General features: G+C 42.5%; 1 protein-coding gene across 1 annotated transcript in view; it reads left to right on the top strand.

Annotated features, from left to right (window-relative positions):
* PGM5 (phosphoglucomutase 5) overlaps positions 1 to 26,700 on the top strand; it is a 190,657-nt gene that overhangs the window by 109,918 nt on the left and 54,039 nt on the right. Inside the window, exons 8-9 of the mRNA XM_038770071.1 lie at positions 16,349 to 16,484; positions 18,413 to 18,596. Coding sequence (XP_038625999.1) covers positions 16,349 to 16,484; positions 18,413 to 18,596 — 320 coding nt within the window. The remainder of the gene's footprint in view (positions 1 to 16,348; positions 16,485 to 18,412; positions 18,597 to 26,700) is intronic.

The raw sequence follows: 26,700 nt of genomic DNA, 5'->3' as shown, positions 1-26,700 counted from the left end.
TGACCCTAGAGAGGGAGGTTTTCATGGAGAGGAGGAAGCAGAATCCAGATTGCAGGTCAAGGAGAGAATTGGAGGAGAGGAGGTGTTCAAGAAATAATATTTACTTATTTATTGAATGGCCACTGGGTACGATGTACTGTACTAAGTGCTTGGGAGGTATAAAGTAGAGATGTGACATTTTCGGCCTGCGAGGAGCTTGCACTCCAGTAGGATGCAGATATAGAAATATGTATAAATAGAATAATCAAAATAAATAATTTAATTTACAGTTGAATAAATGTATAAACAAAAGTGCTGAGGATGGGTACAAATCAGAACATCAATCAATCAATCAATCATATTTATTGAGCACTTACTGTGTGCAGAGCACTGTACTAAGCGCTTGGGAAGTACAAGTTGGCAACATATAGAGACAGTCCCTACCCAACAGTGGGCTCACAGTCTAAAAGGGGGGGAGGGAGGAACATAAGGGCTAGAGTTGGCTGACAGGTTAATTTGACTAAAGGTGCTGAGAACTACTGTATCAGCCTCCTTTCCGGTCTCCCATCCTGTCTCTCCCCACTTCAATACATACTTCACGCCGCTGCCCGGATTGTCTTTGTCCAGAAACGCTCTGGGCATGTTACTCCCCTCCTCAAAAATCTCCAGTGGCTACCAATCAACCTATGCATCAGGCAGAAACTCCTCACCCTCAGCGTCAAGGCTCTCCATCACCTCGCTCCCTCCTACCTCACCTCCCTTCTCTCCTTCTACAGCCCAGCCCGCACCCTCCGCTCCTCTGCCGCTAATCTTCTCACCGTGCCTCGTTCTCGCCTGTCCCGCCGTCGACCCCCAGTCCATGTCATCCCCCTGGCCTGGAATGCCCTCCCTCTGCCCATCCGCCAAGCTAGCTCTCTTCCTCCCTTCAAGGCCCTACTGAGAGCTCACCTCCTCCAGGAGGCCTTCCCAGACTGAGCCCCTTCCTTCCTCTCCCCCTCGTCCCCCTCTCCATCCCCCCCATCTTACCTCCTTCCCTTCCCCACAGCACCTGTCTATATGTATATATGTTTGTACGCATTTATTACCCTATTTATTTATTTATTTTACTTGTACATATTTATTCTACTTATTTTATTTTGTTAATATGTTTTGTTTTGTTCTCTGTCTCCCCCTTCTAGACTGTGAGCCCACTGTTGGGTAGGGACCATCTCTATATGTTGCCAACTTGTACTTCCCAAGCGCTTAGTACAGTGCTCTGCACACAGTAAGTGCTCAATAAATACGATTGAATGAATAAATGAATGAACTAATCATTCAAGGCATAAGTGCTAGAGATGGCTGATGGGTTTCTAGGGATAAGGGGATCAAGTGCTAATCAAGGAAGGCTTGTTGGAAGAGGTGGGATTTTAGGAGGACTTTGAATGTGTGGAGAGCTTTGGCCTGTCGGATTTGTGGAGGAAGGGTGTTCCAAGTCAGGAGAACAAGGTGAGCGAGGAGATGGAGGTGGGAGGGTCAAGGATGAGGAACAGCTAAAACTTTATCTTGGGAGGAATGAAGAGAGCTAGTTGGTGAAGAGCAGATGAAGATAGGAGATAGGTGGAGAGCCTTGAAGCCAATGGAGGAGTTTCTATTTAATATGAAGAGATATGAGAAATCAGCGGGGGGTTTTGAGGAGTGGAGAGATGTGCGCTGTGTTATTTCAGGAAGATGATTGGTGGAGCATTGTGTAGTATGGCTTGATAAAGGGAGAGGGGAGAGATAGGGAGAATGGAGAGGAGGCTGATATAATAGTCTAGCCGGGCCATGAATAGAACTTTTACCAGAGTGTTAGCTGTTTTGATAGTGAGGAAGGGGTGGATCCAGGAGGTGTTGCGTAGGAAAAACCTGCAAGATTTGGTAGTGGATTGAATGTGAAGTGCTTTATCATCCACATTTCTATATTCTCATTGCTCCCGAAGGAATTTCCTCAAAGTAAGAAGAATGAAGCACACGGATATATCATTCGCTGATGCTCAGTTGCCAGCTAAAAAATTTTGGGCTTTTCAATTAGGAAAATTGCTAATTGTTTCTTATTCATAACTTGCCTTACACCATGTACTAACCTTCGTTTATTGCACAACTCTCAGAGACCCTCTTTAGTTCTCCTCCCCGCCAATTTTCCCATCACCATTGACAACACTACTGTCTGTCCTTCAATCAACAAATCTTATTGGTTCTATCTTCATTACATCTCCAGAATTTACCCCTTCCTTTCCCTCCAAATTGTCACCACAGTGGTCCAAGAACAGCTCCTCGCTGTTCCTCTGGCTTGGAACTTCCCCCTCAGCCCCACATCAGACAGACCACAGCTTTCCTCACATTCAAATCCCCCCTCAAATCCCACCTCCTCCAACAAACTTTCGCTGTTTGATTTCCCAGCACCCTGAATCATATAACAATACTACTACTACTACTACTACTACTACTACTACTACTACTACTACTACTACTAGTATTTAAGTACTTACTATGTGCCAAGCACTGCAGTAAGCACAGGTGGATACAAGATAATCAGATCAGACACAGTCCCTGTCACACATGGGACTCTCAGTGTAAAGGGGTGGGAAAACAGGTATTTAATCCCCATTTTACTGATGAGGAAACTTGGGCCAACTCTAGCATTTATGAACTCATCTACATCCTCATTAACACTCATGTGAACATATGTTTATTCAGTAATTTGTTCTGGCCATTCTAGTTATAAATATTTTTATGTTTGTCTTCTTTAGAATGTAAGTATCTTGTGAGCAGGGAAGGTGTCACTTCTTTATTCTGTACTTCTGAAGTTCCTAGTACAGTGCATCTCATCACTTGGGTGCTCAATAAATGCTGCTACTGTTGATACTACTGCTACTACTACTACTACTACTACTACTACTACTCGGGTTCTCTGAACGTTACTCTGTTCTGTACTTACCCAAGTGTGACACACTATTTTGGGTTATATGATCACTGTGAGGAAATTTTGAAGAGAGGAAGGAAATGAATTGTGATAGCGATAATAAAAGAATGTGGCTTTTCCTCTTCCTGGTGGAGAAATGCTAGTTATACTTTTTAACAATAACGTGAACTTAGGGTTCTCTGTGCCTCAAGTTTGAGTCTTTCTGTGTGTCTCCCATTACTCCCCAAGCCGTTTTGTCATGGTTGGAGATCAGTATCTCAGGACTTTACAATATTTGAAGCCCTTAGGCATAGCTTCAGGTTCCCAATGAGGAAAATCAAGGAGTCATCCAAGCTTATGTTGCCAGTGGTAGTGGTAAGAGCGAGGTTGGGCTTGGAGAACTGTAGAGTGAGGCACAACAGTCCAATAATATTTCACTGGGTGTGGAGTGTAATGCTGATAACATGCTTGGAATACGGAAACATTGTCATGCCAAAGACCACAGGAGATGTGATGTGGGGGGAGAGGGGTTTGGAAAACTTCTAAGGAATTTTTTTTTCATTTTGAATCTTGTCCAGAAGATGAGTGGTAATTGTCTTTAAGGCTGGTTTGACCCCTAGTGGGTTTGCAGTGGTGATGTGACAACATGGAGGGCTGCCATTCTCAATTTAGATGTGAGAGGATGTCACTGGGTTTAATCAATCAATCAGTGCTATTTATTGAGCACTTACTGTGTGTACAGAACACTGTACTAAGTGCTTGGGAAAGTACAAGTCAACAGAGTTGGTAAACATGATCCCTGACCGCAAGGAATTTACAGTACAGAAAGACATTCAAATCAATTACAGATACAGGAAATAATAGAGCATAAGGATACATACATAAATGTTGTGGGGCTGGGGTACCAAGGTGCTAAAGGAGTACACAGGCAAGTGCATATTTCACACAGGTGGATAGGGAAATGAAGGCCTCTTGGAGGAGATGCGATTTTAGGAGGGCTTTGAAGATGGGGACTAGACTGTGAAGGGGTAGGGAGTTCCAGGCCTGAAGGAGGGTGTATGTAAGGGGTCGGTAGTGAGATAGACAAAATTGAGTTACCAAGAGTGGATTGGCATTAGAAGCAGCATGGCCTAGTGAATAGAGTTCTAATTCAGCTTCCTCCACTTGTCTGTTCCGTGACCTTGGGTAAATCACTCAACTTCTCCATGCCTAAATTGCCTCATCTGTAAAATGGGGATTTAGACTGTGAGCCACATGTGGGGCAGAGACTGTGTCCCACCCGATTTTCTTATATCCACCCTAGTGCTTTGTACAGTGCCTGGAACATAGTAAACACTAAACAAATACCCACCATCGTGACTATTATTATTATTATTATTATTATTGTTATTATTTACAGATTGGGTTGTTGTAGGAGATCAGCGAGATAAGATAGGAGGGAGAGAGCTGATTACATGCCTCAATCCAATGGTCAGGAGTTTCTGTTTGATGCAGAGGTGGATGTTTCTAAAGTTGGAGGTTTCTGAGGAATGGGGAGATGTGGACTGACAAAACTTTCTGAAAAATGATCTGGGCAGCAGAGTGAAGTATGGACTGGGAAGGGGAGAGACAGGAGGCAGGGAGCTCAGCAAGGAGGCTGATGGCTGATAGAGTAGTCAAAGTGGGAAATGTTACGTGCTTGGAACAATGTGGTAGCAGTTTGGTTGGAGAGGAATGTTGTGCAAGTAGAGCCAACAGGATTTGGTGACAGGTGGAATTACGTGCTTGGAACAATCTGGTAGCAGTTTGGTTGGAGAGGAACGTTGTGCAAGTAGAGCCAACAGGATTTGGTGACAGGTGGAATATGAGTGTTGAATGAGAGATGAGTTGAGAATAATGCCAAGGTTCAGAATTGTGAGACAGGGAGGAGAGTGGTGTTGTCAATGATGATAGGAGAGTCAGAGGGTCACAATCTAGTCAATGCTGATTCCTGCCTAGAAGTAATCAAGGAAATCCTTTTTTTCCCGAATTGGCTTTCCTTTAGATGTGTATAGGTAAAGGTGTACATCATTCAACCGGTGGTATTTATTGAGCACCGACTGTGTGCAGAGCACTGCACTAACCTCTTGGGGAGAGTACAATAGAGATAAAATCCATCTCCCTAACATGTAGAACATTGGGAAGGCTTTTGGCTGTTGGGCCAAGGTCAGCTTGCCTTGCTGTGTAAAGCCTGAAAACTGTTCCATTCTGCCATAATGCACTGCAGCTTTTTCTGTTGATAGGTTGCATTCATCCAATTAGTGCTTTCTTAGTATACTCAATCCATAGTATTTAGAGTGTGTTTACTCTGTGCAATGCACTGGACTAAGTGCTTTGGAGAGTAGAAGAGAGTTAGTCGGCACAATCCCTGCCCTCAAGGACCTTACAATCTAGTGGGGGAGTCAGATGCTAAAATATGTTACAGGTAGGGGGAAGTTGAAGAGTTTGAAGATACGTATATTAAGGGCTAAGGTGGGTGGTGGGAGGGAGGGGAAGTTAATACCCAAGTGTGTAGGTGACTCAGAAGTCCTAAAGTGGCAGTAGGAGGGGAAGTAGGGTGAAAAGACGAGGGATTAATCAGGGTGTATCGCTGTTAGTCCCCTCCCACTGCCTCATTCCCCATACCCCCTTTTGGTTATAAGTCTCTTGAGGACCAGAGACAGTGTCTGAACTTCTTTGTCTCTCTCCTCAGCACTTAGTATGGAGCTTTGCACAAAGTAAGCTCTTAGCAGATGGCAGATGTAATCGTTAATAATAAAAGTTGACTTTCCCCTCTTCTCATAAACGTACTCGGAGTTTCCAGCAAACATATTCAGTACAAAATACTGTTCCCAATCTCCTTCAGCAACTCAAACAGCCTTGGAGATCGAATCAGCAAGGGCTGCTTTTCTTCAATTACCTGAATTTATGGGAAACCTGGCAAATCTTAAACTCTTACTAAACAAACTAGGCCAAGATAAAATTTACTAGTCAATTGGCTACAGTTGGAGTATTTTTTAACCAGTTAGAAGAACTTTTCATCTCTACAGATCTTTGCAGAACTTTATATCCCCACAGCACATATGTACATGTATTTATACTCAGTCTCTTCCCCTATTTGCAATTTATTTTAATATCCATCTCTGCTGGATTGAAAACTCCGAGGCCAGGACTCGCGTCCCTTCAGCCCTATCGTATTCTCCCAAGTGCTTAGTATAGTGCTTTACTCACAGCACATGCTCAGTAAATGCCATTGATTGATTGTCTCGTCTTATGCTGTCATCTCCGACCCATAGCGACGCCATGGACGCTTCTCTCCCAGAATGCCCCACCTCCATGTGCAAATGTTCTGGTTGGTAAAAATATGCAAGTGGTTCACCATAGCCTCCTTGCACACAGTAAACTTGAGTCTCTGCCCTCTACTCTCCCATGCTGCTGCTGCCCAGCACAGAGGAGTCTTGACATGTAGCAGGTTACCTTCCACTCACTAGCCAAGCTAGGAATGGAATGGATATGCCTCTGCTTGACTCTCCCTCCCATAGTCGAGACTGGAGACTCGACTGGAAACTCTCCAGGTGCAACCTGGATCCTGGCTCCTCCACTTGCCAGCTGTATGACTTTGGGCAAGTCACTTAACTTCTCTGTGCCCCAGTTACCTCATCTGTAAAATGGGGATTAAGACTGTGAGCCCTATGTGGGACAACCTGATTACCTTGTATCTACCCCAGCGCTTAACATAGTAAGCACTTAACAAATACCATTATTTTTATTATTGATTACAGCTAGATTACATCATTTATTGAACAAATAATACAGTACATCCCATTGTCCTAAAACTCGGGGGTTACATATTAAGAACAACTCATGCCATAGTGCTCGTGATGTCCAACGCCGAAGGTACGATCACAAGCTGCTTCTTCCGCCACCATGCTCCTGTATCCAAACTGGCTCACGTTGTTGGGTGAACATTCCCTAATTCCCTGGCAACATTTTAGCCTGAACGTGTCAGGATAACAGGCCTTCTGGCAGGACTGAGTGTACCTAAGGTGGTTACATCTCCAGGTACAATGAAAAGCCCTTGTCTTAGAACAAAGGGTATTTTCTCTGGCCAGTAAATAAGTGCAATTCTTTTTTTGCTATAAAAGGACAAAATATTTTGAAATTGTCCCAGTGGGCTGGGTTTCCCAGACTTGTTTTTCTGGCAGTTGACCATGGGGCTGAACTAAGGCCTTAAAAGCTTCTTCCATTTTGGTAACAGTACAAGGCGTTTGCTAGATGAGGTTAGTAGCATGACGGTATGATTAGTAATGTTGAGGGCTTAGTTCAGAGAGCAGCAGAAGCAGCAGTTGGTATCTATTTCACCAGCAGGCTCTTCATCTGAACTGGGAGAACTGACCTGCTGATGCTCTTTCCTTTGGACGTCGAGCACCTTGGCTTGTGACTGTTTTTCAGTTTGATGTGCTTTCATATCCTGCCACCAAACGTCCTCGAGACAACAGTGCCAGAGGTCTTAATGCAGCAAACATGACAGTAGGGGAAATGGAGCTGCAGAGAGGTGGAATAGATGCCAAGAGATTCATTCATTCATTCAGAGAAGCAGCATGGCTCAGTGGAAAGAGCACGGGCTTTGGAGTCGGAGGCCATGGGTTCAAATCCTGGCTCAGCCATTTGTCAGCTGTGTGACTTTGGGCAAGTCACTTCACTTCTCCGAGCCTCAGTTCCCTCATCTGTAAAATGGGAATTAAGACTGTGAGCCTCCTGGGGGACAACCTGATCACCTTGTAACCTCCCCAGTGCTTAGAACAGTGCCTTGCACCTAGTAAGCACTTAATAAATGCCATTATTATTATTATTATTATTCATTCAACCATATTTATTAAGCGCTTACTGTGTGCAGAGCACTGTACTAAGCGCTTGGAAAAGTACAATACAGAAATAAAGAGTGATAATTTCTGCCCACAACAAGATTCTTTCAACAGGCCCCTAGAGAGAGAAATTTAAAGCCTCTCATTTTTTTTTTTATTTTTTAGGCCTTAGTTAGGGGAAGGGGCCATGGCTAATACTAACATTCCTTAAGTCCTGTGTGAATGAATGGTTGTTGGTCTAATAGATTTTGGGAAAGGACAGGCTATCCCTGGTAATTTGCTAGTCACAAAGGGAAAGCCATGAATGAATATTTAAAAGCGGTTCAATTCTGAGCGACTAAATTGTGCATGAGAAGTTTAAGATGAGATCAGTTTTAAGTGGTTACGAATAAATGTTTCTGTAATCAGAGCAAATTGTTTTATTGGGTCTCATTTCCATTCTCTTGGGAAGCCCCAGTTGCTTTGCTCATCTCAGCATGAGCCAGATTTCTTTGAGCTTTGCATTTTCAAGAAGAGCACTGTACAAAGTCAAACCCCAAGAATTTGAACCTGAGTCCTCAGTGGGCTGGAATTGGTACTGTTACAACACTTAAATGAACAGAATAATAACTACCTGTTTCATCTTTAATGAGATCAGGCAGTAAGAAGAAAAAAATGTTCCAAACTTGAAGAGTCACTGATTTACGTAGATGCAAAGATGAGTGGAACGTGTCATAGAGCAAAAAGCCTGTCTCTGCTAAAAGTCGGTTTAAAAGAATAAACTTCTAGTGTAATTTGAACAGTGGTCGTCACTCTTTGGCAGCTGTAAATTGGGCATTCGAATCACCATGTTGTGAGACCACATCCTTTTGTGGTCATCATCATAAAGCATTTCATACATACCCCCCTGCCCCCTTATCCACATGGCGTGGCCATTGAAAAGCAGCATGGCCTAGTGGCAAGAGAACGGGCTTGGGAGTCAGAGGACGTAGGTTCTAATCCCAGCTCTGCCACTTGTCTGCTGTGTGACCTTGGGCAAGTCACTTCACTTACCCTGTGCCTCAGTTACCTCATCTATAAAATGGGAATTAAGACTGTGAGCCCTATGTGGGACAGGGACTGTGTCCAACGTGATTACCTTGTATCTAATTTAGTGCTTAGAACAGTGCTTGGCACATAGTATGTGCTTAACAAATGCCATAATTATTAATTATTACTATCTGGCCCACACTAAGGTGCTAGTGGAGCTGAGTGGTATTCCCATCCTACAATTGCTTTCAATCAAAGTCATTAGTGACAGGAGGAAACATTAAAAACCTGACGAACATCAACTCTTGAGAGGAGTATTTATTGACAAGATTTTATATTCTGTGTAATGTCTACCTCTTAAGAGTTTGGGGTGCTTTCCAAGTCATCCTCATCTCAATCTGTGAGGTTTCAGTTAGGCCTGCATGGAGTCTACACAACTACCAGCTTCTCTTGTCACACTATGAGGTTATTAACAGAGGGAAAATCCTGTAACTATTGGCCAGAGCTTATCCAGCCCCCCTGCCCCAAATAGAATGTTGTACAGAACTCCTGGGGAGCACTCTCAGAGTAAGGAGTTTGGGGAGCTGATCCTGTTCCTCCATCCTCCATCCAACCCTTTCTCTTAGCATATCCCCACCATCCTCTTTTCTCCCTGTTGGATGCTCCTCATGGACCAAGATCATGTATATTGTGTACCACAGCTGATACAGTAAATATTTACTGATATTGCTTGTCGGAGCCTGGTCAATTGGAATACATAAAGAATGTGACCTAGCTGTGATCACACAGTGTTTAACTGGAAGAAACAATAGACCAATGATTATCAACCTGAGTTCCAAGGAATATATCAAAATAATATCATGGCAAATATTTTACCCTTTGAGCCACCATCATTATTATGTGTGTATATAAGTGGGAAATATATTTGCAGATGAAATGATCTCAAATTACTTTGATTATTTTCCCTAATGTCATATTAAAAAATATGCTTCATAAAAGTGGGCATTTTTAAACAGACAAGGTTGGGGATCTGTAAATCCAGAGAGAGACATTCTCGGTGTTTCATTGAAGGTTGCAAACCAATATATTGGGCCACATTTGCCCCCCAAGTGGACCTGCCCCTTGTTTCACTCGTTAGCACTTTATGCCTTTGGAAATTTTCCCAAAGTGCTTTCTGTGGGACTCCAAAAGATGTTGGGCTTATCCATTATGTAAACACAACCTTTTCCCATTTTATCATTAATTTTTTGTTTGTTCATATAATGCTGGCACTAGAGTAGTTTTTGAAGAATGTATGGCTTTTCAGTATTTTTTTCTATTTTAATAGCTTTCCCTAAGTTTTGGTTTTACTGATAATATATTTGAGATTACGGGAGTGTATTTCATTTCCTTACCATCAATGATGATGTCTTTATTCTTCTTTTCAGGTCCCAGTGGTCAAATTTAAAGATTTGGAGGTCCAAGAGTATATAATTGTGTGTAGTTTTAAATTACAACCCTACCTCAACTGGACATTCTGTCTAATCTCTGTGTCACCATTAGGTTGCAAATCATTCGAGAGCAGGGACTGTATCTTTAATTTCTATTAATCAATTCTGGCATTTATTAAGCACTTATTAAATCAGTCAACAAGTCAAATATATTTATTGAGTGCTTACTGTGTGCAGGGCACTGTACTAAGCGCTTGGGACAATATAATCAAAGTTGGTAAATATGTTCCCTACCCATAGGAAGCTTACAGTCTAAAAGGGGAGACAGACATTAATAGAAATAAATAAATTAGGGATTTGTACGTAAGTGCTCTGGGATTATTAGATATTGTTCGTTGGGGAAGATTCAAGATTATAAGATTGGGCACAGCATTTTTATTGTTTGTTCCCAAGCAGATAGTACAGTGCCCTGCCCACGGCAGGCACTCAGTAAATGCCAGTGTTGATAGTGGTGCTGCCTCCAGTTGCCGTTGCCTGTTCATATCAGACATCAGGTCAAAAGTCCCATCTGAATGGTCAGAGGTGTGATGGGCTGGATGAGAAGACCTGAAACGAATATGACTGAATTTGTTCTCCTAGAAATTTGAAATTTAAAGTGACAGTATTATAAATTGATTTTTTTTTATTTTCAAAGGTTTGATTTCACAGATCTAATAAATTCTGTCCCAATTCTGTACTGTCAAACTTAATTCTGTGAAGGTATTGTGATATTTTCATGGGGGCCTTTCCATAAAAGAACAAACTTTTTTGTTACTAACTTTTCATTGCTGAAGCTGATTTCACATATCATGTGATGTTTAAATTGCTCAATTATCAAATGGGAGTCTCAGTTGGGCTTGGAATGTCTCTTAAACCTTGAAAACTTTCTAGGTAATATATAATGCAACCAGTTGGAAAGGTAAATTATTAACTTTCAAACCATCACCTCTGCCGCAGATCTCATGTTTATTGGGGTTAGATGTCTATTTGTTTACAGCAAATCTCCAAAATGAAAATATTTTCCTGGACAAGTGGTATTTATGGTGTTGTGTTGAGATTTAGATGATTGACAGTTTCATAACACATTTCCTCCAGGCTCAATTCAGGCCCCCACACAGGAGTCATTCAATCAATCAATCATATTTATTGAGCACTTCCTGTGTGCAGAACATTGTGTGTTAGTATGTTAGAGAATGTTAGTAGTGCCATAGAACTGGCTTCTTGTCTTTAGGTCAGGTCTCTCCCCACAGTAGAGCAGGTGGAGAGCAAGAGGGAGGGTGGGGGTGGGGAGAGAGGAAGAGAAAGGGGGAGAGAGGAAGAGAAAGAGAGAGAGAGAGAGAGAAAGAGATCCCCACAAAAGAGGTTACTCCTGCTTCTGCTTTACAGGAATATATGGTAACCATCATTGAAATCCTAGAGGTGTCATAGGTTGTAGGCTTCCACAGGGCAGGACCATATCTGTTTAACTCACATTGAGTGCTGGGCTGAGTGATATACAATGTGGGTGGTTGATTAATTACTTTGGGTAATCATTTAATTAATCAATAGTATTTATTGAACATTTACTCTGTGCAGAGCACTGCACTAAGTGATTGGGAGAGTACAATATCGTTAATAGTCATGATCCCTGCCCTGAAGGATCTTACATTCTGGCAGGAGAGACAGACACTGAAATAAATTACAGTTAGGAGAAAGTTTAAAGATATTTACCTAAGTGCTAGCGGGGTGGGAGAAGAGGAAGAGGAGGTAAGTATCTAAGTGCTTAGATAAGACATGTCTGTAATTTAATTTATTTATTTCTATTAATGTCAGTCTCCCCCTCTAGACTGTAAACTCACTGTGGGCAGGGAATGTATCTACCAACTTGGTTATACTGTATTCTCCCAAGTGCTTAGTACAATGCTCTGCACACAGTAAGTGCTCAATAAATACAATTGACTGAAGTGCTGAAGTGGCAGGAGGTGGAGAAATGGTTGGGAGGTGCGAGATTAATTAGGAAAGGCCTCCTGGAGGAGATGTAATTTCAGAAGGGTCTTGAAGATGGGGAGAGAAGCGGTCTGCCAGATATGAAGGAGGAGGGAGTTCCAGGCATAAGGGAAGGCATGAGCAAGAGAATGGTGGCGACAGAGACGAGAATAAGGCACAGTGAGAGGGTTGACTCGAGAGGAGTGAAGTATGTGAGCTGGGTTTTAGGGGGAGTAGAGAATGGATAAGTAGCGGGGAGAGAGCTGATTGTCTTAAAGCCAATGGTCAGGAGTTTTTGCTTGATACAGAGAGGAATGGGCAACCATTGGAGGTTTTTGAGGCGTGGGGAGACATGCCCAGAATAGTGTTTTAGAAAAATGACACAGACAGCAGAATGAACTATTGACTGAAGAGAGTAGAGACTTTAGGCAGGGAGGTCAGTGAGGAGGCTGATGCTCTATTTGGGTCGGGATATGACAAGTCCTTAGGCCATTGTGGTGGCAGTTTGGATGGAAAGGAGGGGGCAGATTCTGGAACTTGTGAGATAAAACAACAGACAGGATTTAGTGACTAACTGAATATGAGGATTGAGAGAGAGAGAGAGTGAGGAATCAGGGTTAATGCCAAGGTTGGGGGCTTGAGAGATAGGAACAGAGTGGTGTTGTCTACAGTGATGGGTAAATTAGGCAGAGAGGATTTAGGAGGGAAGATGAAGAGTTCAGTTTTGGACATTTTGAGCTTGAATTGCCAGTGGCACATCAATGTTAAAGAAGCAGGAGGCGAGATACAAGATTGTATAGAAGAAGAGAAATTGGGGCTCTTGAGATAGATTTGGAAGTCATCCATGCAGAGGTGAGAGTTGAAGCTGAGTTTTAAGTTGTTTCCCAAAGCAGTGGGTGTAAGGTGAGAAGAGAAGGGGGCCCATAACTGAGCCTTGATGAATACCCTGAGTTGGGGCGTGGGGGGAAGGCTGAAGAAAAACCCACACAAGAGACCAAAGAGCAGCCAGAGAGGCAGGAGGAAAACCAGGGAGGGATTGTGTCAGAGAAACCAAGGTCAGCTAGTGTTTCCAGGGGAAGATGGTCCACTGTTTCAAAGGCTGTTGAGGTGTCAAGGCTGGATAGATGATTGGAGAGGGTTTTATTGGGGGAAGGATTCATTGAATTCCCAGTCACCACTGGGTTCAGATCTTGCATAATGCCAATTTTCTCCCCAGATTACTTGCCTTGGTTCTCTTTTTCCACCATGTTATCATGCTGAAGAGACAGCAGAAAATAAAACTACTAAATCGATATTAAGAATGCAATCTTGCCTTTGGCTTGAAGCAATGAATGGGAAGATAGCACTAACTCCCTTATGTCTTGTTACATCTTTAGTTAATCATACTTTAGAGGCATACACGATAGCTGTAAAACATTACAAAATGGATAGTTGGCATTCTTGCATCAAACATTGGGTTCAACTATCACTGTTGATTATGCTGTCTTTTCCTCCCTCTAAATCAGGTAGCCTGGAAGAGAACAGAAGGATTGGGAGGAGTTGGTGATTTTGAAATGTGATTGCTCATAAATGACTGAATGACCATTGGTGAACCCAGCTGGTAGAACAGACTCCTTTAGGTTCACTGAGGACTTTGTGGGGTTGAAGACCACCTTCCCCTGTTGATGAAGGCCAGGATGGGAATCCCTCCCAGGAGCTGGCAATCTGGGTCCCCCATAAAATTATTTAGAGTTTACATTTTAATTTTGCACTGGGGGAGTTGCTGGGCTGTTGAATACCTACACTTTTTCTAGTCTCCACCACATCATTTTCTTCACATCATCATGACCTAGCAGTGTGGTCTAGTGGACAGAGCATGGGCCTGGATGTCAGAGGACCTGTGTTCTAATCTTGGCTCCACCACTTCCCTGCTGTGTGACCTGTCCTCCCTCCTATTTAGACTTTAGACTGTGAGCCCCTTGAGGGACAGGGACTCTGTCTCATCTGCTTATCTTGGAGCTACCCCAGTGCTTAGTACAGTGCTTAGTACATAGTAAGTGCTTAACAACTACTATTTTTATTATTATTGTTATTTTCATCAGAAGCAGCAGCAGCAGCAGTATTCATTGCATGCCCACAGTATGCAGGGCACTGGATTGATTAATTGATTGACTAGGAACTTGGGGACTTAGAATGAAAGTAGAAGACATAGTCTCTACCAAGTCCTGCAGTCCCAGACTTTGCATTTTTCAGCAAAGGAACAGCGTGGCTTACTGGGGAGAGCATAGGCCTGGGAGTTAGAAGGACCTGGGTTCTAATCCCCACTCTGCCACTTGCTTGCTGTGTGACTTAAGTTTGCAAGTCACTTAAGTTTTTTTTTCTTTTGTTTTATTTTGTCTGTCTCCCCCGTCTAGACTGTGAACCTGTTGTTGGGTAGGGACCATCTCTATATGTTGCCGATTTGTACTTCCCAAGTACTTAGTACAGTGCTCTGCACACAGTAAGCACTCAATAAATGTGATTGAATGAATGAATGAACTTAACTTCTCTGTGCCTCAGTTTCCTCAACTGTAAAATGGGAATACCTGTCCTCCCTCCTACTTAGACTGTGAGCCCCAGGTGGGATAGGGACTGTGTCTGACCTAATTAATTTGTACCTTTCCTAGCGTTTAGAACAGTGATTGACACATAGTAAGTGCTTAACAAATAACATAAAAAGCCCTGTCACTGATTGAGCCCTGTATATTGTAGATGTTCACTAGAGCTATCTCCCATCAAGTACTGGATGCCCCAGGTGGGCTTCCTGTCTCCTCAAACCGCTGGCGGACTTGCAGTCTCCTTTCTCCTAATGCCATCATATTGGAACAGAAGGGTGGAATTTTTTTGTGGTTAGTAATCTCTCAGAGATTTTAGGGAGGGTAGAAATTGACAAATTTTGTGTTTCTGTCATCTGTAAAGGGTTTGGTTCCTGGGCTGCGCTTAGGCATATTTGCACCTTAATACTGTTATTATTATTATTATGTTTATTTAGTGCTTACTATGTGTCATGCACGGTTCTAAGTGCTGTGGTAGGTACAAGTTAATCAGGTTGGACAAAGTCCCTGTCCCACATGTCCCAGTCTAAGTAGGAGGGAGAACAGCTATTGAATCCTCATTTTACAGTTGAGGAAACTGAGGCACAGAGAAGTCAAGTGACTTGCCCAGGGTCATACAGCAACCAATTGGCAGGACCAGGATTAGAGCCCAGGTCCTCTGATTCCCAGGCCCATGCTCTTACCACTAGGCCATGCTGCTTCCAGGCCTCAATACTGCAACATCTCCCTTCCACCTTCCTGCTTCCTGGCATGATTAGCTGGGAGAGTGAGTGCTAATGTGAATGGAACTTTCACTGCTTCCCTTATCCCACAAACCCCTCCTGACACTCCTATAAGAGTACTCTTTCCCTGCTAGGAGGCAAACTCTTCAGTGCAGAGATAGGGGTGGAACTGGATTCTGAGGGCAGAAAGGATTTGTGTCCCTGCCACCTTCATTAATTCATTCAATCGTATTTATTGAGCGCTAACTGTGTGCAAAGCACTGTAGTAAGTGCTTGGGAGAGTACAATATAACAATAAACAGACACATTCCCTGCCCACACTGAGCTTACCTCATGAGTGACACTTGGATCTGTGGCCCTTGGGCATTAGTATTCACCCCACCCTCAGCCCCACAGTACTTAGATACATATCCATAATTTATTTATTTATATTAATAACTACGTGCCTGCCAACTCAATTGTATTGTCCCTCCCAAGTGCTTAGTACAGTGCCTCCACACAGTAAGTGCTCACTAAATACCATTGATCGATTGAGTATACCTGTCCCATTCCCACTCCCACAGCAAAGCCGAAGGGACCACCGAGGACCCAGTGCCAGTGGTCAAAGACAATTCTCGAGGAAATTCTGTTTGTTATCTTTCAAGGAAAGCTCAGCTGAAGCCCCCCACAAACAAAAAGATGCCTGGGTGGTCATGAAACCTGTCATTTCATCCCAAACTGGCTCTTGCACTCTATTTCTTGAAAGCTCTCAGGTTGACGTAGAATTGTCACACTGCATATTTTATTCAGTTTTATTCAACATTTGCCATTAGTTCCAACCATTAAAAACAGCATATTTGATTCTCCTCAGGATCTGATCACCTCCGTGAGAAGGATGGACTGTGGGCTGTCCTGATCTGGCTTTCAATTATTGCAGCTCGAAAGCAGGGTGTGGAAGAGATCGTCAGAGATCACTGGGCTAAGTTTGGCCGCCACTACTACTGCAGGTGGGAATAAGAGCAAGGAGAGGAAAATGGGTTCTGACCTAGAGGGTTCCCAGGGCAATCTTGGTTGGATTTACTTAGCTTCTGGTTGTATTGCTGGGAGATTAACAGTGTTTCTAGGGTGACCAAGAGAAGGTAACTTTGCTCTTACCTTATAAAGTGATGTTTTTTCCCTCTAACAAGACCATGTGCCTAGATAAACATTAGAGAAAAGGGTATGTATGACATCAGTCAGTAATTTCTGAGTGACTTTAACTCCAGTCACGTAACGCTCTGTGAAAATGTAAACATCACTGCACTGTATTCCGTGCCAAGGTGTTCTGTACTGAAGGCATATTTGTAGCGTTGAAATGAGGAAGCTTGAGGCAGCTAGACTTTTTCCGTAATCATTGTCTGCGATTCTGCGATAGGACACCAGGAAACCCAAATTCCTGCTTTTAAGGGAAAACAGAGACATCAACATTTGCTTTTCAGCATGAATCAGTTCATTTGCAATGCCTTGTCTTTGCAGACCTCTTACAACCAGCTCAGTGAGATTTGCTTGGGGACTTGTATCTCAAGATATTCAAAAGACATTCTAGATTTTGCCAGTGAGGTAGAGTAATGTGTTCATCCTGATGTTCATTTTTACTCTTCTCAGAAAAAGTACCATGTTAGAGAATATTGTGCAATCGAGCATTACATTCATTTATAAAGAACTGTCAAGTCATAAACCATGATCCAAACTGTATTCAGATGAAGAGGAGGCCCAGAAGAAGAGAGGGTATGATGAAAAGGCAAAACTCAGTTCTCTCTCCCCACTAATGGACAGATGAAGTTGTGTTTTTGAAATGACAATTGGTGAATGTAAATTTTATTTTACTGGAGTTATGCAAGTGTTTCAGCATTCCTGTGGTATAGCTGAATGTAATGTGCAGTGGACAGTATATGTACTGACCAGCAAATATAACCTGAGGTCAGAGATATCTCAATAATTGGGAGCCAGCTTTCCAGTCAATCTGAAAATTAATTCTCCACATTTCTCAATTCATCCCTCTTTATGTGGAAGAAATTGGTGTGTGCAGATAAGCTCCACTGACTGGATCATTCTTTGCTCAGAGAATGATGCAGATACTATTTTGCAGATTCTGCTATTCCCACATCATGTTGTCCTCCTTATGAGGGATGGGCCATGCAACCCATTAGGACATTTCCAGCTTGATTTGTCTAGATTGGAATCACTGTTGAACTGTATCAGCTCCTATGCTGAAAGATGGAGGGATGCTAGGTAGGGAGGAGATTATATCAGCTCCTATGCTGAAAGATGGAGGGATGCTAGATAGGGAGGAGATTATTCCAGATCCAGATGAAGCTGCAGGGGACTTTGAATTTGACCAACACCCTTACTCTGGCCAGAAACTTAGTAGGCACTTGAGTCACCTCAAATAGTCAGGATTTTCCTCTTTCAGGTCACTCCCTCAACTCAGTCCATTCTAGCATCTCACTGGGGAAATGTTTCTCTCATAACCCAGTGGGCAGCTCACTTAATTGTGAGGCCCTCATGAACTCATGAATTTTAGTTGAGAGCCAAATAGTGCTCTCACAAAGGATGGTATACATATGTAGTGACCTACTTTGAGATTCTGGCGATTGAGGACACAAATCTTACTTCTGAGACTTTACAGTGCTTGGTGAAATTTGGATGTCCTGAAGTTTGTTGTAAGGAAGAGCTTCTCAACTGCAATGATTGTTTAAAGTGAAATGGGTCACCAGGGCACATCATGAAATCTCCTCCTTCAGAGATACTTAAAATGGGTCCAACATCTTCTGAGATTTCATGTTTCCTAGAAACAGGGAGATTGGTTGGATGAACTCTGGAGGTCACTTTCAACTCTTTTTGTCTTTTGTTCCATGATTTTGTATTTCTTCTTACATTGCTCTCTTCATCCCAGGTTTGATTATGAGGGGTTGGAGCCTAGAATGACTTTTTACATAATGAGAGACCTGGAGGCTTTGGTCACTGACAAGTCCTTCACTGGCCAGCAGTTTGCTGTCGGGAGCCATGTCTACAGCGTGGAAAAAGCGGACAGCTTTGAATATGTGGACCCCGTGGATGGCAGTGTGACCAAAAAACAGGTACAGCGCTGCTTTGGTGGTTTAATACAGTAAGGCAGGACAGTTACTAGTAAGCTGGCTCCCAATTACTGGGGTTCTATGTGATATCACCAGTTCTGCAAAGAGGAAAGTCAGTTGACAGTGTTTAAGATATGACCCTTGGATGGCCTTAGAAAAAAATGAGACACAGTCCCTCATTTTGAGGAGTGTACAATCCCAGGGGAGGAGCAAGACCAATACGAATATATAGATGTACACATAGACAAATACAAATAATAACAATGGTATTTGTTAAACCCTTACTATGTGGCAAACACTGTACTAAGCACTAGGGTAAGTATAAGATAATCAGGTTTGACACAATCCCTGTCCCACTTGGGGCTCACAGTCTAAGCAGGAGGGAGAACAGGCACTGAATACCCATTTTACAGTTGAGGAAACTGAGGCACTGAGAAATTAAGTGACTGGCCCAATATCACCAAGCAGACAAGTGGCAGTGCCCGGATTAGAACCCAGGTCTTTTGAGTCCCAGTCTCAGCTCCTTCTACTAGGCAACACTACTTCCTTGATAAAATGCAAGTAACAGAGGTTTAAGAGATACAGAGTAGCTGATACGAAGTAGCATGGTCTAGTGAAAAGAGCACGGGCCTGAGAGTCAAAAGACATGGCTTCTAATGCTGGCTCTGCCACTTGTCTGCTGTGTGATCTTGGGCAAGTCACTTCACTTCTCTATGCTCACTTCACTTCTCTGTGCCTCAGTTACCTAATCTGTAAAATGGGGCTTAAAACTGGGAGCCCCATGAAGGACAGGGATTGTGTCCAACCTGATTACCTTGTATCTACCCCAGTGCTTGGCACATAGCAAGCGCTTAACAAATACCACCATTATTAGTATTAATATTACAAAGGAATAAAAGTATCATGCATTTCTAGAGATAGATCTAAATGCCAGGAGTGATGTGGAGTGATCAGTGAACGGTTTCAGGTAGGTTAATCTGGAAAGGTTTCAAGGACTTAAATTATCTTTCATTGTTAGATGTGTACCTGCTATTGCTCTTAGGAATGCTCCCAATTAGCTCCACTCTAAAGTAACAGCCTATAATAATAATAATAATAATAATAATAATGGTATTTGTTAAGCACTTACTATGTGCCAAGCACTGTTCTAAGCACTGGGGTAGGTACAGGTTATCAGGTTGTCCCATGTGAGGCTCACAGTCTTAATCCCCATTTTACAGATGAGGTAACTGAGGCACCGAGAAGTTAAGTGAGTTGCCCAAAGTCACACAGCTGACAAGTGACGGAGTCAGGATTAGAACCCACAACCTCTGACTCCCAAGCCCATGCTCTTTCCACTAAGCCACGCTGCTTCTCTAATACCACCTTTCTGATACATACTGAGAAAGAGTAACTGGAACATCATAACTAACCATGTATTCTTTGGCCTCCTAATACAAGGCTTTTAAATTTAACATTACCTTGTTATGTCATTAAATTGGTATGATGATGATGGCATTTATAAAGTTCTTGCTATGTGCCAAGCTCTATGCTACACATTTAGGCAGATATAAGACAATCAGAATGGACACAGTCACTGTCCACATGGGGCTCAGAATCTGAGAGCGAGGTCAGGTATCTTATCCCCATTTTACAGATGAGGAAACTGAGCCACAGAGAAGTCAAGTAACTTGCCCAAGACAATAGAGCAGGCAAGCATTGGGGAGGGACAGAGACAGGATTAGAATCTAAGTTTCCTGACCTCCAGTCCCATGCTCTTTCCACTAGGGCTTATGCCTTGCTTATTTTGGCTTTTGTCTAGCCAATGAACGATCTTTATAGCCTTTCTTTAGGACCCAAAAGGAGTGTGTTAGCTAAGGAAAAATCAAGATTAGCTGTAGCCTCACCTAGGAGTTGGTTGAAGAGGTTGTGCCTTAGTCTTCCCAGTTACTTAGTGGATTAGTTCATCACTCATTTGTTTGCAAATGCACTGTAATTTTAACATTTCAACCAAGGCACGTGTCTGTACCCACAAATGCAGTAACAAAAATTCCACCAGGAATTCCAGAATTCTAATTCCTTTCCAATCACCCTCAAGCACACTGTGCAAATGGAGTCCCAAATGACTGGCTAGAATTGTACTTGCTGCCAACATTATTTTGACTCGTGCCTTCCCTTTCTACTTATCCAAATGTTTCCTAGTGCGCTTCAAATGCTCAGAAGAGAATGACTTCCTGCTATTTCATAATTTTCCTTTATCAGCTGAGCCATACATGTGGCTTACCCTTTCATTAAGTTTACAGCTTGTCCTTAAAGGCCCTTGTTAATTTTCTTATAGTAATATCTTTGTTTTTGTCTTGGCTAGATTTTAGCCTGCCCAGGATGCTTTAAAATACATTACATTGACTTGTCTTTGGAATATCAAATTCCTGGAAACCCAGTGGTCTTGGCAGCTAAAGAAGCAGCATGCCCTAGTGGAAAGAGCACGGGCCTGGGAATAAGAGGAGCTGGGCTTTAATACTAGTTCTGCCAATTGCCTGCTGTGTGACCGTAAGCAAGTCACTTAACATCTGTGTCCTCAATTTCCTGTAAAAAGGGGATTCAATACCTGTCCTCCCTCCTACTTAGACTGTGAGTCCCAAATGAGGCAGAGACTGTGTCCGATCTCATTAACTTGTATCTACCCCAGTGCTTAGAACAGTGCTTGATACATAGAAAGTACTTAACAAATATTATTATTATTATCTAGAACACATGGAAGATTTCTGTTGCCTCATACCACACCCAAGTCTCTTCCAATTGTATTCCAAGGTCATAATTTCATTCATTCCAAGTCTCCAGGGCCATCTACTAAGGGACTTTATTGTGCCAGTGTGTCCAAGAAAATTTGGCTGCATGTTTTAACATAACTAACTCGTTAGTTTTTTGTTTGCTGATGAGATAAACTGGAAAACAAATACCTTAAAATTGATGGGTACCAAATTTCCCATTTGTCTGTTACATATTAAAATTTTGATTTGGACTATAATTTGAATTGGTATTGATGTGCTGTTGGACATGACTACCCTTTATGTTTTTATCAAAAATGTTAACTCTGGTCCTAATTGGTTCAATGATTTACATTTCTGCAAATTTTTTAGTGTGTTTTGCTATACATGTGGGTGTTTGTGACCACCCCTTGAGTAGATTTGAGGCTCAGTCCCTATTTATTTTATATTTTCCTGTTTCCTTCAAGACCCATGGAACACATTTCAAATCAGTTTCTGTTCTGACTCTGTGACAGTTATTGATTCCCTCCACCCCCCTGGGGTAAATCTTACATGTGGAAATAGTTTTCAGTGTGGATGGTTCTTTTTGTGTGAGATCAAATATAGCCATGAGGAGATAAGTGCTCCCAGAACTGGATCTTGGGGTGGACCCAGCGGTGAATGAAGGAAGATGGTTCATCTTTCAAAAACTCAAGGCTCCAATGACTTCATCATTAGATAATGTAGTTGCTGAACAGCCATGCTACCTTTTATTTTGTGCAATTTGCTAGAGAAAGAAGGTAGCCTTCCATAGCATCCCTCGTAGAGCAAAACAGGGGTGATTCTTTCACCTTTATTTCTTTGGAACTTAAGACTGTGAGCCCCATGTGGGATAGGGACTATGTCTGACCTGATTACCTTGCAAATACCCCAGTGCTTAGAACAGCACTTGACATATGGTAGGCGCTTAAATTAATAATAATAATAATAATAATAATAATAATGACAACAACAACGGTACTCTGGCACATTGTTGAGCAGGCAGAAGAATTATTGCCACATTTTCACTGTCTGCTTCTTTTAGCATTCCTGTTTGGGGAACAAATAGAGGTCTTCTAGGCCTTATCCTGTAAGTCCATGGCCTCTCATTCATTCAGTCATTCAATCGTATTTATTGAGCCCTTACTGTGTGCAGAGCACTGTACTAAGTGCTTGGAAAGTACAATTTGGCAATAGATAGAGACAGTCCCTACCCAACAATGGGCTCACAGTCTAGAAGGAGGAGACGGACAACAAAACAAAACAAGTAGACAGGTTCTCATGCAGAACCAGCATTCTGTTTTCTTTTTCAACGCCACTAAAGTGACCAAAAATGGAAACACTTCCAAAAGTTACATGTAGAATTGAAATGGAAATAGTAGCTTTTAAAAAGGACTCTCTGTCCAATAGAGCTTGCAATGTATTCATTTGGAGGAATCAATCAATCGTATTTATTGAGCGCTTACTGTGTGCAGAGAAGAGGAAGCTCTTCTTTGGAACAGAATGATATGTTTACTGCAACCCTGATTATATTTTTAAATTAAAATATGTGGTTGAGTCTTAACAGGAGAAAACAGCAGGACTTAGTCATAATGATAATAATGATGGCATTTGTTAAGTGCCTACTATGTGCGAAGCACTGTTCTAAGCATTGGGGGGGAACACAAGGTGATCAGGTTGTCCCACGTGGGGCTCACAGTCTTCATCCCCATTTTACAGATGAGGTAACTGAGGCTCAGAGAAGGTAAGTGATTTGCCCAAGGTCACACAGCAGACATGTGACAGAACTGGGATTAGAACCCATGACCTCTGACTCCTGAGCCCGTGCTCTTTCCATTGAGCCACGCTGCTTCTCTAGTCCCAGGGGAAAGTCAGTCAATGCAATCCGAACATTGTGTTCTTTACTTCCCTCGTTGTTAAAAGTTGTACTCATGAGAGGAAAGAAGATGATTGCAAATCAGCCTCCTTTAACTTCAGGGAAATAGTAGAATGAAGTGCAGTATGGTGCTATGCACTATGTCTCATTCACAGTTGAAAAGTTCTGTGACTGATTCCTCATTTTCAGAAAGGAAAAGGGTTTTGAGGCTGCTTGAGTTCTTTTTTGTTCCTGATTCAGTGCAATAGTCAGGAAGCAGGCAGTGGAAAAAGTTTTTTCTCACACGTCTCCAGAGATGACAGGAATTCTCCATCCCAAATCATATTAAAATACTGTATCAGAGATAAGATTTTTTTTCTTTTCCCTATAGAAACATTCAGCATAGTCTTCTGGGCCTCAGGGAACTGTTGGGGTGATTAGAGGAGGGAGGAGGAATCCACAGAATTGCTCAAACCCAGCCTTTTTGTCAACTTCAGTCTTGTCCTTGGCGTCATGTGGAATTTCATGTGGCTGCCTGTGTGTTCCTGTTGTGAATGTGACCCTGGAGTGACAGGAACAAAACTTGGTGTGTGACTGCCAGGGAGAGTGATCAGGAAGGTTCCCAGAACAATTCAGAACTTTTTAACGACCAATCAATCAAACAATGATATTTATTGAGCACTTACTGTGTGCGGAGCACTGTACCACCTGCTTGGGAAAGTACAATATTAACAGAGTTGGTAGAGGCGATCCCTGCCCACAAAGAGCCTACAGTATACTGAGGTAGACAGACCTTAACATAGATTAGGAATAGGGGAAACAGTAGAATAAAAGGATATGTACATAAGTGCTGTGGGGGCTGGAGTGAGTATCAAAGTGCTTCAGGGGGTACACAGTCAAGTGCTGCATAGATAACACAGAACAAGGCTCATTAGAGAAGCAGTGTGGCTCAGTGGAAAGAGCCCGGGCTTGGGAGTCAGAGGTCATGGGTTCTAATCCCAGCTCTGTCACTTATCAGCTGTGTGACTTTGGGCAAGTCACTTAACTTCTCTGAGCCTCAGTTACCTCATCTGTAAAATGAGGATTAAGACTGTGAGCCCCACGTGGGACAACTTGATCCCATTGTATCCCCCCAGCGCTTAGAACAGTGCTTTGCACATAGTAAGTGCTTAACAAATGCCATCATTATTATAAAATGGGGATGAAGACTGTGAGCCCCACGTGGGATAACCTGATCACCTTGTATCCTCCCCAGCACTTAGAACAGTGCTTTGCATATAGTAAGCGCTTAACAAATGCCATCATCATCATTATTATTATTATTATTATTATAAGAAGCAGCATGGCTCAGTGGAAAGAGCCCGGGCTTGGGAGTCAGAGGACATGGGTTCTAATTCTGCCTCTGCCACTTGTCTGCTGTGTGACCTTGGGCAAGCCACTTAACTTCTGTGTGCCTCAGTTACCTCATCTGTAAAATGGGGATTAAGACTGTGAGCCCGACGCGGGACAACCTGATTACCTTGTGTCTACCCCAGTGCTTAGAACAGTGCTCGGCACATAGTAAGCGCTTAACAAATGTCATAATTATTATTATTATTTTAAGAGCCACCACAAAATATCTGCACGAGCTTTTCCTCAGCATATGGAAAACAGAAATACCATGAATAATTTTGCAGAGCCCTTGTATTTGGCATTTGTTAAGCGCTTACTATTGTGCTAATCGCTGGGGTAGATACAAGATTATGAGATCGGATAGAGTCCCTGTTCCATATGGGTCTCGCTATTTTACAGATGAGGAAACTGAGGCCCAGAGAGGCCTCAATGGCTAAGTTGTGGTATGTTTACACTGAGGAAGGTTTTGGCTTAAATGGTGAGGTGCCTGGGGTTAAATGACTTGCCCCAGATCACCCAGTAGGCCAGTAGCAGAGGTGGGACTTGAACTCAGGCTTCCTGATTCCCAGTCCCTTGCTCTTTGGACTAGGCCATAGTACACCAGGAAGGAGTCTATATTTGTCTTCATTTACAAATAGTACATCAGAGTGACTCTCTCAATTGTCCTGAAATGATAATGTAATTATAATAATAACTTGTGAGTACAGTTCACTTCCTTTCCAAAGTCATTTGCATGAGACTAGGTGGTATTATTGCTGCAGTGCCTTCAAAAAACAAATATACCTCCTTAGCTACCCAACTCAATACTTCATGGTAAATTAGAGATGCCTTCCTAAAAACTGCAATTTAAAGCAAAATGATGAGATGCAGTTCAATTTTCTTATAGACCTACTGGGGTATCTGTAGGAATATGCTTCCAGGCCTTTAACTTTGTTCCTGAACCACACACACACACACACACACACACACACACACACACACACACACACACACACACACACACACACAGAGACACACACACACACACACACTCACTCTCTCTCTCTCTCTCTCTCTCTCTCTCTCTCTCTCGCACCCCCCCGGCCCACCCAGTGCACTTTATGTTAGAGCCAAAGGGGTTTTTTCTGTAATTTTGTTTGGTTCAATTATAATTTGAGATTAAATTTACAATTTTTTACATTAAAAATTGAAATTTACCTAGTCGAAATCAAGCTTTCTTTGTCCTAACTTTGAATTTCTGAAGACCATTCCTAAGAAAATACACAGAAAAGCGAACATACGAAATGAACCTATCTACCCCAGCACTGGGCACATAGTCAGTGTTTAAGAAATACCACCTCCATTATTTTTATTATTATTGTTGCTGTTGTTGTATAATAGCACAAGTTTTAAAAAAATGTCATTACCATTTGAGGAGAGCAGTGCTCAGGCACCTCACCACTTCAGGCAAAACCTTCCTCGGTGAAAACCTACTACAACTTTCCCATTGTTGCAATTTTTGTCCAAGTTCTGCTCACCCTCTGCTTCTATTTCTCCCCAATAGTGGTGGGAAGAGGGGTATGAAGCCCCTGGGGTCTCTCCCCCGCCCCCCCCCCCAAATAAAACATGCTTTGTAAATGATAGGCTATAGCCTGGAGAAAATGTGGAGAGAAACTAGTTATTGAAATGTAACACCCCTCATCAAGCAGTTCTGCATACCTTTCCAAATAGATTTCAGCAGGCTGCTGATTCAGGACAGCAAACTGAGCAAACAGATGACTCATAGACTAAGCAATCCAACTTATAAGGAAAAGTGTCCTTAATTATCCACAACTCCTAAGCAAAACAGCTTCAACTAAAGTGACTTGTGTTGAGGTCTGCTTGATCATGGGAGTGACTTAGGCACTGGTAGAACCCTGTAAGGAGTGATTTTTTAGGACTTAGCCCAGTTCACTCAAGTTATAGTCCTGGTTCTTGGGAAGCTTTCTTGACCTGACCTGTGGGACCTGTGGCATTCAAGTTTGGCAGAGGTCTGACAAGACCAGAAATGGGCTTGAGGCACGTCAAGCATGAGTGGTATTTTTTGTACATGTTTAATTGTCTCTGTGGGCTGCTG

This window comes from Tachyglossus aculeatus, chromosome X4 (genome assembly GCF_015852505.1).
Source record: "Tachyglossus aculeatus isolate mTacAcu1 chromosome X4, mTacAcu1.pri, whole genome shotgun sequence".
NCBI classification, from domain to species: domain Eukaryota; kingdom Metazoa; phylum Chordata; class Mammalia; order Monotremata; family Tachyglossidae; genus Tachyglossus; species Tachyglossus aculeatus.
The sequence above is the reverse complement of the archived record's forward strand: the minus strand, read 5'-3'. Positions and strand labels throughout refer to the sequence as shown.